Here is a 16,797-nt window from a genome sequence, read left to right as displayed (position 1 = left end):
ACCAAAGCCCCTCTGCTCCTGCTCCTGTCCCTCTGCTCAGCTGTGGATGGACCCAGGGGTGAGAGCTGCTCCAGCCCCTGCATGCCCAGGGTGCCTTCCCAGGGGCTGGAGAGCCTGTGGAGCCAGCTCTGTGTCCATTCCAGCTCTGTGTCCATTCCAGCTCTGTGTCCACCCCTGCTCTGTGTCCATTCCTGCTCTGTGTCCACCCCTGCTCTGTGTCCATTCCAGCTCTGTGTCCATTCCAGCTCTGTGTCCATTCCAGCTCTGTGTCCACCCCTGCTCTGTGTCCATCCCTGCTCTGTGTCCATTCCAGCTCTGTGTCCACCCCTGCTCTGTGTCCATTCCAGCTCTGTGTCCATCCCTGCTCTGTGTCCATTCCAGCTCTGTGTCCATTCCAGCTCTGTGTCCACCCCTGCTCTGTGTCCATCCCTGCTCTGTGTCCATTCCAGCTCTGTGTCCACCCCTGCTCTGTGTCCATTCCTGCTCTGTGTCCACCCCTGCTCTGTGTCCATTCCAGCTCTGTGTCCATTCCAGCTCTGTGTCCATCCCTGCTCTGTGTCCACCCCTGCTCTGTGTCCATCCCTGCAGGACCATGACACCAGAAATGCCTCAGAGGGGCTGTGCTGGCACAAATGCCCAGCTTGGGGCAGCCCTTGGTGACACTCAGCCAGGTGGGAAGGAGGCACCAAGGGGCTCTGAGCTGTGCTGTGTCCCCAGGTGTGCCCTGCACAGCACTGGGATCTCTGCCTTTGGTCACAGCTGGTTTGGGAGCCCCCAGCCCTCTGTGTCTGGCCCCAGCCCTGCAGTGATGTCCCTGAGGCCACCCCTGCCCAGCCCTCCCCAGCTCCAGCACTGCAGCCAAACAGAAATGAGGATTTTCCAGAGCAGCTTTAATTCATTACGAGCCACAAGTCAAGGGGAACATTTTTTTAAAAATTCCATATATTTTACCTAGACAAGTGTTCCCATGCCATTCATTCTGCCTTTGCTGCTGAGGCTTTTTCCAGCCCCTCACTCCAAGCACAGCTGGACAGAGCTGCTGGTGGCTCTGCTGGCAGCTTCTCCATGCTCAGTTCCACCTGAAGGATCCCTCCACAAGGTTTGGATAGAAACCCTCCCATGGTTATTTATTGGAACCATCTGTTTGCCCTGGCACAGGAGGAGCCCAGCACAGCATTTCTGTTGGTTTCCAGACTCTTTGCACCCCTGCAGACCCCAGTGAGCAGCCCCTGTGTTCACATGGTGTGGTTTGGTGCAGGGATGGATAATCCTGGCACTGAGGGCAGAGCCCTTTCCCTGCTGCCCTTTCGGAATTTCTCCTGGGAACGGGGTTATAATGGGGTGGGGCATGGAATTCAGACATTCAAACTGGCATTTCTGCAGCAGTTTGGATCAGCCTTTGTTTGTGTTTGCTGCAGGAAGAGTGTGGCCTTTACCCCCCTTCACCTGTCACCAATGTGCCTTTTTATGAAAAGCCAGGAGAATCACAGAGGCAGGACAAAGCCCAGTGCTGAGCAGGTTTCCCCCCTCTCAGAGCTGTTATCTCTGGATTTTTGGGCATTCCCTGAGTGCCACCCATCTGTTCCCTGTTTCCACCCCTCCCTCCCAGGGCTCTGTGTGGGGAGTGGGATGAGCTCTGGGGTCAATGTGGGCTCTGCTGGAGCAGCCTCTGTGAATGGGCTCTGATTTCTTCTGCAGGAGATGCCAGAGCTCAGCCCCTGCCAGCCCAGCCTGGCTTCCCTGGGCTGGGAATCCACAGTCAGCACGTCCCAGATGGAAATCCAAGCACCCATTTCTCTTTGCCAGGGAAGTGTTGTCACCCCCCTGCTCCACAAACCCAGCTGGGACCCCCACCCAGCCAGGGATGTGTTTGATGGAGCCCTGTGGAGGCTGAAAGCACTCAGCTGTGAGCAGGCAGCACAATCCAACTCTTTAATGGTGCATCCACACAGGAGGAACGGGGGAACACCAGCCTGGGCCAACATTTCTGCTTCTCTCCATCCTTCTCCCTCTGCCCCAGCTGGTCAGCAGGCTGGGCATGGCACAGCCAGGGAGGGGCTGGGTACAAACCTGGGGTGCCACAGTCACCAGGATCCAAACCTGGGGTGCCATAGTCACCAGGGCACAAACCGGGAGTGCCACAGTCACCAGGACACACATCTGGGGTGCCACAGTCACCTGTCCCAGCAGCAGCAGAAGGAGATGCAGCAGAGCTGGGGCTTGGGGAGCTGCTCAGTCCTTGGCAAGGGCAGCAATCCCTGCTGGGCACAGCCAGAGCCCGTGGCCCCCCTGGCTCCCAGCAGTTATGGGTATTTATTGTATGAGCTCCTATTCTCCTTTCCTGGTCCAAAGATTCGGGATTTCCTCTGAATTGCGTGAAACCACCGCAGCAGCAGGGCTGGCCAGGCACTCCTCTCGTGCTGCCCTGGATCTGTGGGGGAGTGAAACTTTGAGGAAAGCAGAGTGATGGTCACATACTCCCTGAAAAAGCTGTGGGACAAGGCTGGGTTAAGGCAGGAGGGCACAGCTCCCCTTGGACCTGTGGTCTTTACCCCCCTTTACCTGTCACCAGTGTGCCAGGAGAAACACAGAGTCGGGACACAGCCCAGTGCTGAGCAGGGAAAAACCAACAATCCCTCCCTGTTCCCTGTGCAGACGGCCCCACCCTGTCCCACCTGTGGGGATGGGAGGGCTCCTGGGCACTGTCCCAGGCGTTTGTGTCACCTGGGTGTCCCCAGAGCCCTCTGCAGCTGGCCATGGACACCAGCACAGCAGAGCTGGGCTCCAACCAGGCCAAAAAATAAATCACAAATTAACTAAAATAAATCACAGAACACAAACAGTCTGGTTTAGGACAGATAAGGCAGCAAGTGACAGAGATTTTGACAATTGCACTATCAGTGCAATTTGCTTGTCTTGTCCTTTGCTGATTTAGGGCCGTGTAAAAACCAGGCTCTGTAAAAAGCACCCACTTTCTGTCACCTGAGCTCTGTGCTGTCAGGCTGCTCTTTGTTTGGCACAGAAAAAGCACAGTTTGGCTGCTGAGGAGTTAAACCAGAGCAAATGGCCCTTTGCTCTATCCAACATCCAAACTGAGCACAGAGGACTTGTGTGATGGCTCAAATGTGTGGAAAGCAATTCCACTCCAAGACGTGCTGCCATTCCTCAGACTCAAATCTCCCTGCACAGGAGTGACTGATGAAGGAAAAGCCATCAAATGTCCAGGTCAGCAGCACCAGACTGAAATGAAACCAGGCTGGGCAGTGCAGCTCTGCCAGACCATTCATCTGGAGAGGCCAGGCTGCAGGAACAGCAGTGACAAAGGACTCTGTGACACAGCAGCAGGGACTGACTCCTGTAAATGACTTCTTTGTTCAAACCTGCTGCTCCCCTCACATTTCTGCAGTGCTCAGGGTGTCAACCCAGCCTCTGTCAAACCAGACTTAAAGACGGCTGCTGTCTTTGGGATGAGGCTCCTCTTAAGTCCCAAACCATTTCCACCCAGGGCAGACCACACTGTGGGCAAGGGCCAGCTGCTTTTTGATCTCCTGTGACCTTGCAGAGGTTTGAATGCACATCCACACCCTCTGAGGGTTTACTGAATAAAAGCTGAACAGCTTTTGTAAAGGTGAGCTAAGAAGAGAAGCAAATACACCAATAGATCCTGTAATTGCTTCTCCAGATGAAAAACAGAGAAGGAAACTTCTCTTCTGAAGTTAGCTCCACTGGCCATGAGGGCAGCCCTGAGTGTCTTGGAGATGATTCTCAGAGGTTATTTATAAGTGAATTTAGTGCCAGGATTTGTGGTGGAAAACCAGATCCTGGCAAAAATGTGTGTCTGTTCCAGCTGTGAAAGAGGAACAAGGCCAGAGGAGCTCTAGGTGTGTGTTATGGGTTTGGGTGTGTGCAGAGCTCTGTAGGTGTGAGCAGCATCTGCTTGTGAACAGAGCTCTGGGTGTGCAGAGCTTTGTGTGTCCAGAGCTCTGATTGTCCAGGACCTGTGTCCAGTCCTGTCTGTGTCCCCAGCTCTGTGTCCATCCTCTTGTGTGTCCCCAGCTGTGTCCAGCCCTGTGTGTGTTCCCAGCTGTGTGTTCCCCCTCCTGTCCCCCCAGTGTCATTCCCAGCTCCCCCCCAGCAGTGTCACATCTGACAGGTGCCCCAGACCAGGCACTGATGATTTCTTTATGAGACACATGTTCCTGCAAGGGTGGCACCTTTAACACGCTCTCCTGAATGGAAAATAAATCCTCCCCAGTGTTCCCTGTCTCATCTGGTTGGTATCAGGAGAAGAGGAAAGTGCTCTGTGTCCTCAGACAACACACAGGCCACCCTGGTGTTGGACAGGGAGGGGCTGGAAGGAAATTTGGGGATGTGCCTTGAGGGGCTCCTGAAACAGGGAAAGCTTCTGAGCCATTTCCAGCCTGGGAAAGGGCTGAGCACAGAGATCTGTCAAACCTCCAAGAGGTGACAAACTCCTGTGGCTCTGACAGGAGAAGGTGCAAATCTTCACCAGGATGAATTTTGCCTGGAGAGAGCTGGAAGAAAAAAGGATGTGAACATTAAAAGCATTTCAGAAATACCTTCTGTCTCTTTCCCGTAGCAAAGGTGGGAGGTGCAGACAAATAAAGACAGTTTTACAATTTGTACCTGCAGCTTTGGGGATTATATTTGTATTTAACAGCTCCTGTCCTTCCTTAGCAGCTGACTGTGGAACCTGTGGTGGACAGAGCTTGGAAATACTCTGAAAATGCCAATTATTCCCATTCCATCTCCCAGCACATGCAATTTCAGTCATTCTTTATAAACCAGCACAGATGGTGCATTACATGCTTTGGGATGCTGCCCTGCTGCTGCACTTAGTGCAGAACCTGGTGCTGCTTCTTAGCTCCAGAGTAATAAGAAAATGGATTGTTTGGGGTGGATTGGGATGTGTAATCCCTGCAGCATCACTCAGACTGAAAATCTCATTCCTTAAAAAGCAAAAGCTGCTCTGTAACACCACGGACACACACAGGGATAACCCAGAGCTGACTTTGCCATAGAGCCCTTCCCAAACACTGCTGCCTTTCACAAACACATCCCTCACTCCAGGAGGAGCCAGGCCCACCCTGCCCATGGCTGTTTCCAGCTCTACACGGGTTCCTGTGCTCCAGGTGAGGCACAGACACACCTGGGCTGTCACCCTGGAACACCCCCAGCCTCCCCACAAGAGAAGGGGGTTGAAGTGGGTTTCTTTGGTTTTGCTTTTTGTTTTATGCAAGCAAGGTTCGGAGTAGCTGAATGCTGGCTGGCTGGAAAAGCTGAAACCAAACAGATCTCACGGGAGGCAGAATTTGGCCATCGGCTACAGGCAGCAGCAGCGTTCCTGGCCATGGAGGGCTGGAAAAGCTGAGGGGGAAGCAAACAGGGCTAGGAAGGGCTGCAGGGCAGGGAAGGGCTCCTCTGGAGCCTCGGCGGTGCTGCTGTCCCAGAGCACACCCAGAGCTGGGTGCCTGCGCTCCTGCTCTGGGCCCATCCATCCCCAGCGGGTCCTGTGCTCTCCCGTCCTTCCCCACAGCTCCTTCTGCAAACCCAGGGAGAGCAGAACGTGGAAGGCTCTGCTGGCCTGCACAGACAGCACAGGAGCTCTCCGAGGGCAGGCTGGAGCCGCAGTTCGGGTGTGCGGGCCCTGCTGTTCCCTGCTCCCCTCAGGGACACCCTGAGGGAAACAGCAGCGCTGGGAGAGGGGGCCCCAGCACAGCCCCAGCGGCCTCTCCACTGCAAGCAAGGCAAGCAAGAGATAAAGCTGGGCTGGGGGCGCTGCTGAAGCAGGAGGCAGATGGGAAGCTGCGATGTTTGAGGCTGCTCCTGAAGCTGCTCAAGGCGCGGCCCCGCAGGAGCCTTGGCGCCGCTTTGCCTCTCCTCCCTCATCCTCTCAGAGTTCCTTGGCCTTTGTGGGTTTTTACTGCCCTGACTGCTTCCCTCACCTGTGCAGGATGTGTCACAGAACCCTGGTCACTCCTCACCCCGACAGGAGCCCGGGGAAAAGAGGAAAGCCCTCCCTGAAGAAGGAGCAATCCTGCCGGGATTATTTCCATCACCCGGCTCCTGTGCCTGAAGGACATCGAGCACCGCTCCCAACCCCCTCCTCCTGGTCATAATGGCATTTTTAGGCTGTCTAGAAATACACAGCTCACCTGCCTTACCTGGGAAATGCCACTGGGGTTGGAGAGAGCACCTGGCTTTTCAGGGATAAACCCCTCTCTGCAGAAGGGCCGGGTGTGGCCGGGCTCCCTCCCCTCAGAACCCACCCTGCTCTGTTCTACAGGCTCCGAGCTGCTCCTGGGCTGCTCACAGCACACCAGGGATGCTCAGAGCACACCAGGGACGTTCACGGCACACCCGGGCTGCTCACAGCACACCTGGGATGCTCACGGCACACCTGGGATGCTCACGGCACACCTGGGATGCTCACAGCACACCTGGGATGCTCATGGCACACCTGGGATGCTCACAGCACACCTGGGATGCTCACGGCACACCTGGGATGCTCACAGCACACCAGCACACGTGGGCTGCTGACAGCACTCCTGGGATGCTCACGGCACACCTGGGATGCTCACAGCACACCTGGGATGCTCACGGCACACCTGGGATGCTCACGGCACACCAGCACACGTGGGCTGCTGACAGCACTCCTGGGATGCTCACAGCACACCTGGGATGCTGAGAGCTGCTCACAGCACCCCTGAGATGGTCACAGCACCCCTGGGATGTCTGTCTGTCTGTCCCCTGGGGGCTGGGAGCCCGGCAAAGCAGGGACAGAACAAATTTAACCCCATGTTTGATCCGAGCGGCACTCGGAGCAGCCCCTGCCAGGGGTTCTGTCCTCATCAATTCCTCAGTTCAGAGGAGGGCACACAGCAAGGGCAGGGGGATTTTGCCAGGACAATGCTACTTTTTGGTGACACAGACTGTCTCAGTGGCCATGGGAGCTCAGCCCACCCATGCTCAGCCTTGGGAGAAGGGTGACCCCGCTCTGAGGAAAATGATGTAAAATGCCTTCAGATGCCTTTTCACTTCTTTTTATTTAATTCCATAAATATTTTCATAAGGCTCAGTGTCTTTACAACACTTTTTTAAACACTTTTTTTGTTTTATACACACAACTTTGACACTTGTTTGACAGGGTCAAACAGTCCAATATAAACAAAATAATAAAACTGGCAAGTGCGGATCAGCTGGGTTACCAAAATCCTTTTTTTCTTTTTTTTTTTTTTTTTTTTGCTCTTACTGTTAAAACCCCAAAAGCACTAAAATATCAGTATTTGGCTTCAAACTAGAATTTTAAAAACCTTTTTTTTTTTTTTTTAAATTCTCTGCTACAAGTCCCTGTCGTCATAGTGCCTTTAAGCTCCTACAGACTCTTCTTTTCTTCTTAAGGAAAAATAAGCTTGGTGATGCCATGCAGAACTTACAATAGCTACTAAATATACATGTTCCCTGAAATGTAGCTGCAATGAAAAGATGACAGAGCATAAAGAGAACAAAACCAGAAACCCAAAGCACCACAGTGTACTATCAATAACATTGCAATGGACGGCTGGTGCCCATCCAGAAACTGAAACAAATTTCAAATATATTTCTCTATGTAGTATTTTCTATTTACAACTGTTAGATGCACCTAGGTTGGTTCTTGTTTGACTTTTTGGAGAGGGTGGGGAGGCGAAAGTCTTGAATTTAGATCCTCTGTTCTAGTGTCTAGGTTAAGAGTAATGCATGTCATTTACCTAGGGAAGAGGGTTTCTTTTTATTTTATATATATATATATATATATATAGATTCAGCCAGAGAAATACCGTAAACAGTTAAGTTTGTTACAACTCTCTTGTTTCTGCATATGGAATGGGAAGTGGGTTCCTCCTGTCTGGCATTGGAATGAAAAGTCTGTACCAGATGCTCAGTCAAGTCACCCCCGTCTGCATGGGCGCTGCTCCCAGCGCTGTCACACTCACGCTCCAGCCCTGCTCCCTGCTGGGACAGCCACAGCAGGGGCTCAAGTGGGACCCAGCGCTGGTTCTTCTCTGTGCCAATGCTCCATCTCCTGCAGCACCTTGGCAATTTATGGAGGGGAAGAGCTTTCTTGAAGGCCCGAGAGCCAAGCCCCTCGTCCCTGCGGCCGCTGTGCCAGCGCCAGCGCGAGCGGCGCTGCCTGGGCAGGCTGCCCACTTAACAAAGAAGCTGCGAGTCCAACAAGTGGCCTTGTCAGATCTTGATTTATGATGCAAATAATGGTGTGGCGGTGGTGTTTCTTTTTTCCTAGTGCTGAATATTTAGGAAGCATCTTCTCATAAAAATTATGGATGTCTCATTCTCACTCTCTGAGGCACAAAACAGTAAATGAACAGGCTTAACTAATGTGCTTGTTACTTGGTTGTTTTTTTTTTTCCCTAAGCAATTAAAAAGGCAAAAGGAGTAAGTGAAATTTTCATCAAGTTGACAACATTTTGGAATCTCTCTCTTTCTCTCTCTCTCTCTCTGCCTCTCTCCAGCCATTCAGAAATAGCAAAACATTTCAGTTAACTGACGAGAACCCATCTCATGCACTGCTTTAAATACCCACTCTGTTAAAGAAACAAAACAATATTTGCTATGTATCCCACATTAAAATCTAGCCATAAAAATGCAAAGATACAAAAGAGCATAAAAATAATTTCAGATATAAAATGGGGTTGCTTCCTATTTGGGATTCCTGGTGTTCGCTTGCTGCCTGTCACAGAGGGGCCACTTCTCCTCTCCAAAACACTAATCTGGCTTTGCTGGATATTGATAGTTTCTAGATTATTCAAAAGTATAAGAGAGATTATTTTTGGATTTAAATAAAGTAATGCTGCCTTTGTGACATGCCCTGAAATAAAACAGGCTCCATGGAAACAATGAAATCACACTCTCTGATCTTCCCATTCACTTGGATTTCTTGGGGGCAAAAAAAATAAAGCCAACAAAACAAAAAAAAAGTATCTCCATGCTCTTTGTCCTGGGGTGCTTATGTGGTGGATCAGATTCCAAAGAAAATGGCAAATACCCTGATCAATCACTTCGTCCCATATTTTCAAAGGAGCTTGTAGAATAGCTCTGCAAAGATTTCAAGTTCATCTTCTAAATCTGGTTAAACAGTCTCATTTGCCCTAGGAAAAAAAAAATCCTCCTTCTGACAATGGTCTGTTTTACAAGCTTAACCATAAGCTCCTGCACTTGCAAACAAATGTACTTAAGGCTGAAATTGTAGGAAGGGTCTTTAAAAATAGAGCTGTGAATCTCCAGAGGGAGAAAAAGAGAGAGAAAGAGACCTGGAGGGTTGGGCTGGTCCATCAGCCCAGGCCCACTGCCAGTGACACCTCCAGGGGACACAGAGGGGCCTGGACTGGACCAGCACCAGCTGGGACTGGGCACAGAAGCACAGCCACGCTGCCCAGTCACACCCACAGCTGCTGCCAGGAGCTCTCAGCTCCTCTGCAGCTCAGGTTCAACCTCAGGTGGGCTCTCCAGGGCTGGGGCGAGGATCCTTCCACTAATGGGGCAGAGCTTGGGGGAACCCAGCGTGGGGTGGGCACTGAGAGCAGCCACTTTGGGGCTCACTTTTGGGGCTCACTTTTGGGGTCACTGCTGCTGCAAATGGCAATGAGTGCTTCTTTAGGTGCTGCTGTGCAGGCTGAGTGTGGCCAAAGGATGGGACCTTAGTTCCTGAAGACAGAAAACTGGCCGCTTGTCGGAGCCCCGGAGCCAATTTTCCTCTCTGCAATGGAGGCATGAAGCCATTGGGTTTTAAGCTTTTATCTTTGCATGGAAAACAAAGATAGGAGTGGGCTTTTCAAGTGTCTCAGCTTGAAAAGAAAATAAATCAAAGTTAAGCCCACAGAAACAAAGCAAAAAGAAGAAAAGCCCCTGATTCTCTTTTCTCCGTCTTACTCCGAGTGTGAACAAATCACACCGAATTGAGAAAAAGACAAGTGCTTAAAAAAACGCAAAAGATGAACTGAGCAAAACCCATCCCTCACTTCCTAAATAGCTGCTTGCCCTTCTGCTGGGTTTCACCTGCCCACGAGAGAACAGTTAAAGCCAGAGAAATACTGCGCAGCGGAGCGGGAGCACAGGGAGCACATCCAGACAGGCACGAGTCAGACGGGGATGCAGGACGGGGACAGCACCCGGGCTGGGGACCAGGGACAGCCAGGGAGGGACAGAGAGGGAGGGACAGGGAGCAGAGACCTCCCAGCACTCCAAAAAACAAACAACACCCCCCATAAATAAAATCAAAGGAAATATACACCAACGTAGTCCATGAGGAAGTTCCATGACGGAGTCACACAAGCGAGAAAGCATTCTGGGATGCCAATGACGATTCGGATGGGAATGAAGGAAAACAGGAAAAAAAAAATCCCAACAAAAAGAGATGTCCAACCAATGGAGTAAAATAAAATAAAACAGGTCACATGGTTAGAAATCATTGGTGCTTCCTAGTATCTAGTAGCAGATTACTTCCCAAAAACAACAAAAAAAGTTTTTGGTCCTTCTATATATATACATATATGTATATATATTATTATTTTTAAAATGTTTGTATACATATATATATGTATATATATTTAGTTGCAACAGTGCTTCTCCGAAAAAAGGTCCATCTATAAATATAATTTTATTTATTTTTATTTTTTAAATTTTAGTTCTTTTAAGTTAAAATTCTCCATCTCTCTAGGTATTATTTTTTGAATGGTGTTAACCTGCTGAAGTTTTGCCAGAATGGTGCCTGGCTGCGTCTGGGTTCGGTGAACTCGAAGACCTGGGACTGGGATATGCCATCTGTCACCATGTATTGTCCCTGATTTAATGGATCCTGGGGTGGTGGGTAGGCTGGAGGAACCGACTTGGAGTAGCTCACACCTGCATCGATGATTGGGGGGAAAAAGAAACAGATCAGTCAAAGAGCAATCGGGTCAATAGTCGTTCTTCGTCATGCTACTGCTCCTTATCACTCCTTATCACTCCTTATTGCTCCTTATCACTCCTTAACCAGTCCCACACGCCAGGACATGCCAGACCTGGCCAATCTCCAATCTCAGTGCCTGCCTGACCTCTCGGCTCTGAGGCTGCCTCCCTAAGCCAAAGCTCCAAGGCTGGGACAGGATCCATTACTTTTGCTGGGCAGAGCTCTGCCCGCCCTCATGGAAAAGTCCTGTGTGAGGCAAGAGAGCCGGGACAGGCCCTGCCCCGCGAGGCCAACTCATCCTGCTCCCATTTAACAACTCCTGTTCCAAGCTCCTGCTCACCCTCCCTCCCAGCTCTCCCTGGAGAACGGCCTTGCCCCAGCATGCCCCACTGACCAGCCCCGAGCACGACCCCGAGCACCACCTGCTCCGGTTCCCGCACAGAACGGAGCAGAGCTGCTGTGGAAGAAGCCCTACCCTGCAGGGATGCGCCTACACAGAGGGCAGCTCATTCTTTAGAACAGTTTAGGACTTTTCCATAGGGTTTGTTCTCAATTCACCAGTCTGGTTTCAGCCCAAAAGCGGCCGCACACAATGCAGAAAAGGCTGAGTCTGCTCAATCCAAACTGGGAGCAATGGATGGACTGGCAAGGCTACGCTTTTAGGGCTGAGATGTTCAATTCCCACACAGGTGAGGCACAGCTCCTGTGCAGGAACTGGGAGAGGGGATGCTGCCCTTACAGCTTTCCCACGGAATGAGGGGGCTTCAGCATGCTGCTGTAGAGGATGGTGAGTAAAGGGTGACTGAAGTGGAACAGAAGGGATATGTGTCACCACCAAAGCGCAGCCTATGGGGCACAGTGACAGTCTGGATGTCCTTCCCCACAAAGACAACCCCTCCTTCAGCCTCGGGGCAGCGGGGCCAGCTGGAAACCATGACTCCAGGAAGGAGAGAGGAGCAGGGCTGTGGAGCAGCTTGCTGTAAGCTCTGGCCATCTCTGGATCATGCAGAACTGCTCTTCCTTCTGCAGGAGGGGGCCGTCGCCTCCCCGGGCTTTAACCACAGCAGCGAGGCCACTGTCCCCAAGCAGCTCAGTGTCCTCATCTGGACAGCGGGATGGCATCCCCCACCTACCTCACAGGAGGGTTGTGAAGCTAAATTAATTAATGTTTGTAAAACACTTTGAGATCCTCGGCTGGGAAGGTGCTGGAGAAGGCAAAATACGGTGATTAGCGCCCAGGAACCAGAGCAAGGTGTGCACACCAATGCGGCTCCTACCACACACAGACACACCAGCGCTGGCCGGGCAGGACGGCGGCACACGACGGGCACTGACACACAGGGAAAGCCTCACGAGGGCACCCACAGAGCTCACCCACCACACAGCTGGGCCAGGTGCTGCTGGGCAGGCAGGGCCTCTTTGGGGTAGGAGCTAAGGCGTGTCTTTGGGGAAGAGAATTGATTCGCTTCTCCCTGCTATGGAATTTACCAATGGAGAGTGAAAATGCTCAAAGGGTTCAGACCAGATAGAGATGTCTTGAGTACATCTAACTGATTTCTCCTTCTTTCCTGTATTTTGTGCAGCTCTCTGTCCACTGTAGAGAATAACCAAGATCATTCCTCACAGTGGGCAAAAACCGCTCTGTGATTCACACTCATTAACCTTTAATGAATTCATCGCAATTAGCAGTTCAAACTTGGAAAGACCAACCTGGAGATGTTCTGCATCTGTACTTGCATGCTGGAATAGTTACTCATGAAGGACTTCTCTACTCTGTCTCCCCAAGTCCTGTCTGCCACCTGCAGAGCCGAGGGCAGCTCCAGAGCTGTGCTGGGGTCACACCTGGGCAGGGGCAGCTGCAGGAAACCTGACACAAATTCTGCACATTGAAATTCAAACTGTTCCTTGGAGTTCTGTATCCTTGGTACAGAACTCCAAGGAACAGTCTGAATTTCAATCACTATGTGACTGAAACCCACAAGGGCAAGGCACTGAGCTCCTCTCTGCCCACCTCTCCCATCCCATCTCCTGGCACTGTCCTGCTCTGAGCTGCCCATCTCCAGGCTGGCCAGTGTGTGACCAGTGAGACCAACTGCAGGGGACAAACTCCAGCCCTCAGGCCACCCAGGAGTGTCAACCTTCTCTTGGAGGCCAATTTTCCCAGCAGAGACTGGTGAGGGATTTTAGGATCTGTGGGACTGTTAGGATCTGTTAAAGGTCCCTCACACAGCTAGAGTTGGGAAATAAATCTGCTTTGGCTCTCAGACTGACCACAAATTACCTTAAAGGTAAACAGACCTTGTGCCACTAAAATTACTCATGTTCTGCAACAGCAGAGCTTTGAATCTAAAGCTGCTCCTGGGGGGGACACAGAAATTGTTTTTAGCTTTGGAAGTCCTTGAAGCCACCTTGCTTTAGTGACATGGTCCCATGGCTTTGGCATCCTGTGGCTGGGCTCTTTACTGCCTCTAAACCAGTTTGAGGATGGTGAACTAATGTATTTTAATGATGATACAAAATGCTAGGAAGTCTCCTGGATCAGCAAAATGCTGTGCACTTAGAAAGCTGAAGAAGTAGAGAAAGGACAGTCTGGCTGATCTCCACTGACAGTGATAGAGTTACTGCAAGGAATGGAACCCATAGTCTGTCTTCTCCAAAAGGGAAAAGGGCAGACTCCCCTGGCCAGATCACTTCTAAACCCCACTCAGTTCTTTCCCAAAATTCCTGAAAAATGTCTGTCCTTGCTGGAAACACACCCATGCACAGCCTTCCCCCTCCCTCAGGAAAGCAGCTTTTCCCACACGTGTGTGTGTGGCCCTGTGATCTGGGCCACTGGCATCAACATCTGGGCAACTGGCATCAACATCTGGGCTGGAGGAATGCCAAAAGCTCCTGGCTGGTTCTCCTGGCATAAGCAGCTGAAGGTTTCACATTTCTCTTGTTCCTCCAGTGGCCTGAAGGATCAAACGTGTGGATCTCAAGGACATGCACCCTCACCGGTGTGGGACATGCAAATACAACCACTGTGCTCTGGTCATTCCAGAATGCATTTCCTTGTGGAACTGTGGGACAGCACTTTACCATAGGCTCAGGTGCCCCAAGAATGACTTCTCTAGCTTTTTTGGACACACCAGAGATCTGGAGAACAGAAACTGGGAGGGCAAGATTCACCTAATCTGCACATCTTCCAATCCTGAGAAAGAGCAGTTCTGGGAAAGGTCTGGCAGGCAGGTATTTTCTGTTCTGCTCTGAAGTGGTTTGTTCCCTCATCAGAACTCGGGGCCATCGTGCAAAATTGTCTCTTGAGGGATATTTTTTTTAATATGCAAAGCCATAACTCCGCTGCAATTCACCAGAAAGAGATGGGCAAAGCTCTTTTCCAAGGCAATTTTGGGCAGCGTGGCGAGCGGAATTCAAAGCACAAAGGGAAGAATCAATGGGTAAGGAACGATTTCCAGGCACAGCAGCCAACTGCACCCCACGGGCAGAGCTGGAGCTCCTTCTGCTGGTTTGTGCCTCATTCTGCAGCCCGGCTGCAGCTGCACCGAGGGACCGCTCACAGGGCGGGGCTGCGAGAGCTGCTCACGACGAGAACAAGAAAATTCCCAGATTCGTAATTTGGCTAGACAAAACTGGTGAGAGATGCTGCGCTGTCACTTGAAATCATGTCTTTTTATAGCACCAGGCAACGTCACTTGGAGCCTTTTGGATTTCTCAGCTCAGAAGGAAACAATTAAAAAGATTTAAAACTGTCTCGGTTTTCCCTTCTAGTTTGGGGGGATTTTTTTGTGTTTTCGTTTTTTTTTGAGTTTTTTCCAAAGTGTCTCTTCTCTTTGGGGTTCCAACACGATTTGAGCAGCACGTGAAGCATGCTGGTAACCCACAGGCAATCCACGGGGACTCGTGCAGACAGATCATCCAGCAGGACAATGCCCCTCCCCGGGCTCACACGACACAGACACGGAGAACACGCACATCTCCTCCACACAACCATGGAAACTGCCTTACAAGCTGCTTACTCAATCCTCCACCTAGGAGATTTTAGCTTGTCCTTTGATCAGCAGCTGTTTGCCAGGCTTTGCCCCCACCCTGCTGTGCAGTCCCTTGGTGCTCATGAGCCAGGGCTGGGGAGGGGACAGTGACATCGCCACCCCTGCTGGCAGTGCTGCCTAAGGACCCTTCCAGCTCCCTCAGAGCTCAACAGCAACTTGCATCTTTCAGGAAATGCTCAAAACCCCCACAAACTCAGTTTCCTCCTGCATACTGTACCCCACACGCGGGGAAGCCATGGACACACCTCCAGCACTAATTGTTCTATGGTTAATTACTCCTGTCACAGCAACGAGTTTAAGTTAAAGGAAAGAGCAGAACTGGCTGGGCCCTTTGCCCTCTTCAGCACATTTCAACAGAGGATCTCAAAGCACTGCCTGGGCCCCGTGCAGGGCTGGCAAAGCATGATGTGTCTGGGGCTGGCTGTCCCCAAGGTGAGGATGGAGCTGGGAACAGGAGCCCTCTGCCTCCCCAGGCACTCCTGACCAGCTGGATTTCCTCCTTTACACCTCCCTGCTCAATCACACAACTCTCTCTTTGCTGTACTTGCCCAGCTCCAGAGGAATTTCAGTGGTGCCTCAGGCACAGCTCTTCACACAGCCAGGATTTCTCTCCAGGCCCTGCTATTCCCAGGGATGGTGAACATGCCTTAGCTCCCTTTGCTAACGATGAACCTCCCTTCTCTGCTCAGGAGGGAGAGGGCTGGCTGCACTTTGAGAAATGCAGGAGGAAACAGTCATCTCATGTCCTGATGTTCCCCAGACAACCACAACATCTACCTACACACACTGAGCTAACCCGACCTTCTGGAGTCTATTTATCAAGTCTGCTGCTGCAGCCTGATGTCATTATAGCAGCCATTAAGATAATGATTCCTCGTGTGATAAGAAAAGCTAATCGAGGCAAGATGGAATAAATGATACTGGGGCTTTATCCATCAGAGCTGGGTGAAAAGCAATTCTTGCCATCCTGTGTTTGTACAGCCTGCCTCTCCTCCAGGCTGATCACACAGCTCACTCCCTGGGTTTCCTGACAGGAGAGGATCAGTTCACACCTGGAATGCTGTTGCAGCTTCTGGGGAGCAGCTCCTTCCTAAAACCCTCACCAAACTCAAGGTGCAGGAGGATCTGTGCTCACAGACTTATTTCAGTGGGAATTACAACATGTCATTGATGGCACCACCTTGGCTCTTCCCACGAGGGTCATTAACATCTCACCAAAAACTGCCCTGGGGGATTTGCTCAGCAAATGTCACTAGTACCATCCTCAGAGACCCCTGGATAAGGATTTATTCCTGATTTGCCTTAGCTGGTAGATCTGACTGGGTCCTGGGGGAGGCTGAGAATCCCAGGTGGATTCCAGATGCCATCAGTGGGATGATGATTGTGGACCCACTGGTAGGGTCTGGATTTTACAGGAAATAGGGTAAACTCTGAGATTGCCTTGAATCTGTGGGGAAATACCACTGACAACACGATCAGCTCCATTCCTTCACCTCCTGTGCTTCGAAAATAGGGAAGTGCCCCTGATTATCCAAAAATGCAAATGCCCCTCTTTGTTTTCAAGCACTTGGGCTGGGTTGCTCAGGCTCCTGCAATCCCCCGAGGCTGTGCCTACACGTGTGAATCGATGGGGAAGCAAGGCAGGGCCACGTCAATCTCCTCAGCAAGGGAGATGCAATAAAATGGGATTAAACAGCTGAGAGGAGCACGGGAGGGAGCCTGGTCAGCCCTGCCGGGGGAGCAGAAGTGCAGAAATGTGGGAAGTCAGAGAAGCTGTTG

General features: G+C 51.3%; 1 protein-coding gene across 6 annotated transcripts in view; it reads right to left on the bottom strand.

Moving 5' to 3' along the window:
- Positions 1-6,978: 6,978 nt before the first annotated feature.
- Positions 6,979-16,797, bottom strand: part of ARHGEF9 (Cdc42 guanine nucleotide exchange factor 9) — a 204,560-nt gene continuing 194,741 nt past the window's right edge. For 5 of the 6 annotated variants that reach the window (XM_058814398.1, XM_058814400.1, XM_058814401.1 and 2 more), the window contains one exon: positions 6,979-10,920. In XM_058814398.1, the coding sequence (XP_058670381.1) occupies positions 10,739-10,920 (182 nt within the window). In that variant the 3' untranslated portion in view covers positions 6,979-10,738. The remainder of the gene's footprint in view (positions 10,921-16,797) is intronic. The other variant, XM_058814399.1, reaches the window with a different exon arrangement.

The sequence above is a fragment of the Ammospiza caudacuta genome, chromosome 14 (assembly GCF_027887145.1).
Source record: "Ammospiza caudacuta isolate bAmmCau1 chromosome 14, bAmmCau1.pri, whole genome shotgun sequence".
In the NCBI taxonomy this organism is placed as follows: Eukaryota; Metazoa; Chordata; class Aves; order Passeriformes; family Passerellidae; genus Ammospiza; species Ammospiza caudacuta.
Note: the sequence above shows the minus strand (reverse complement) of the source record. Positions and strands in the feature narration are given on the sequence as shown.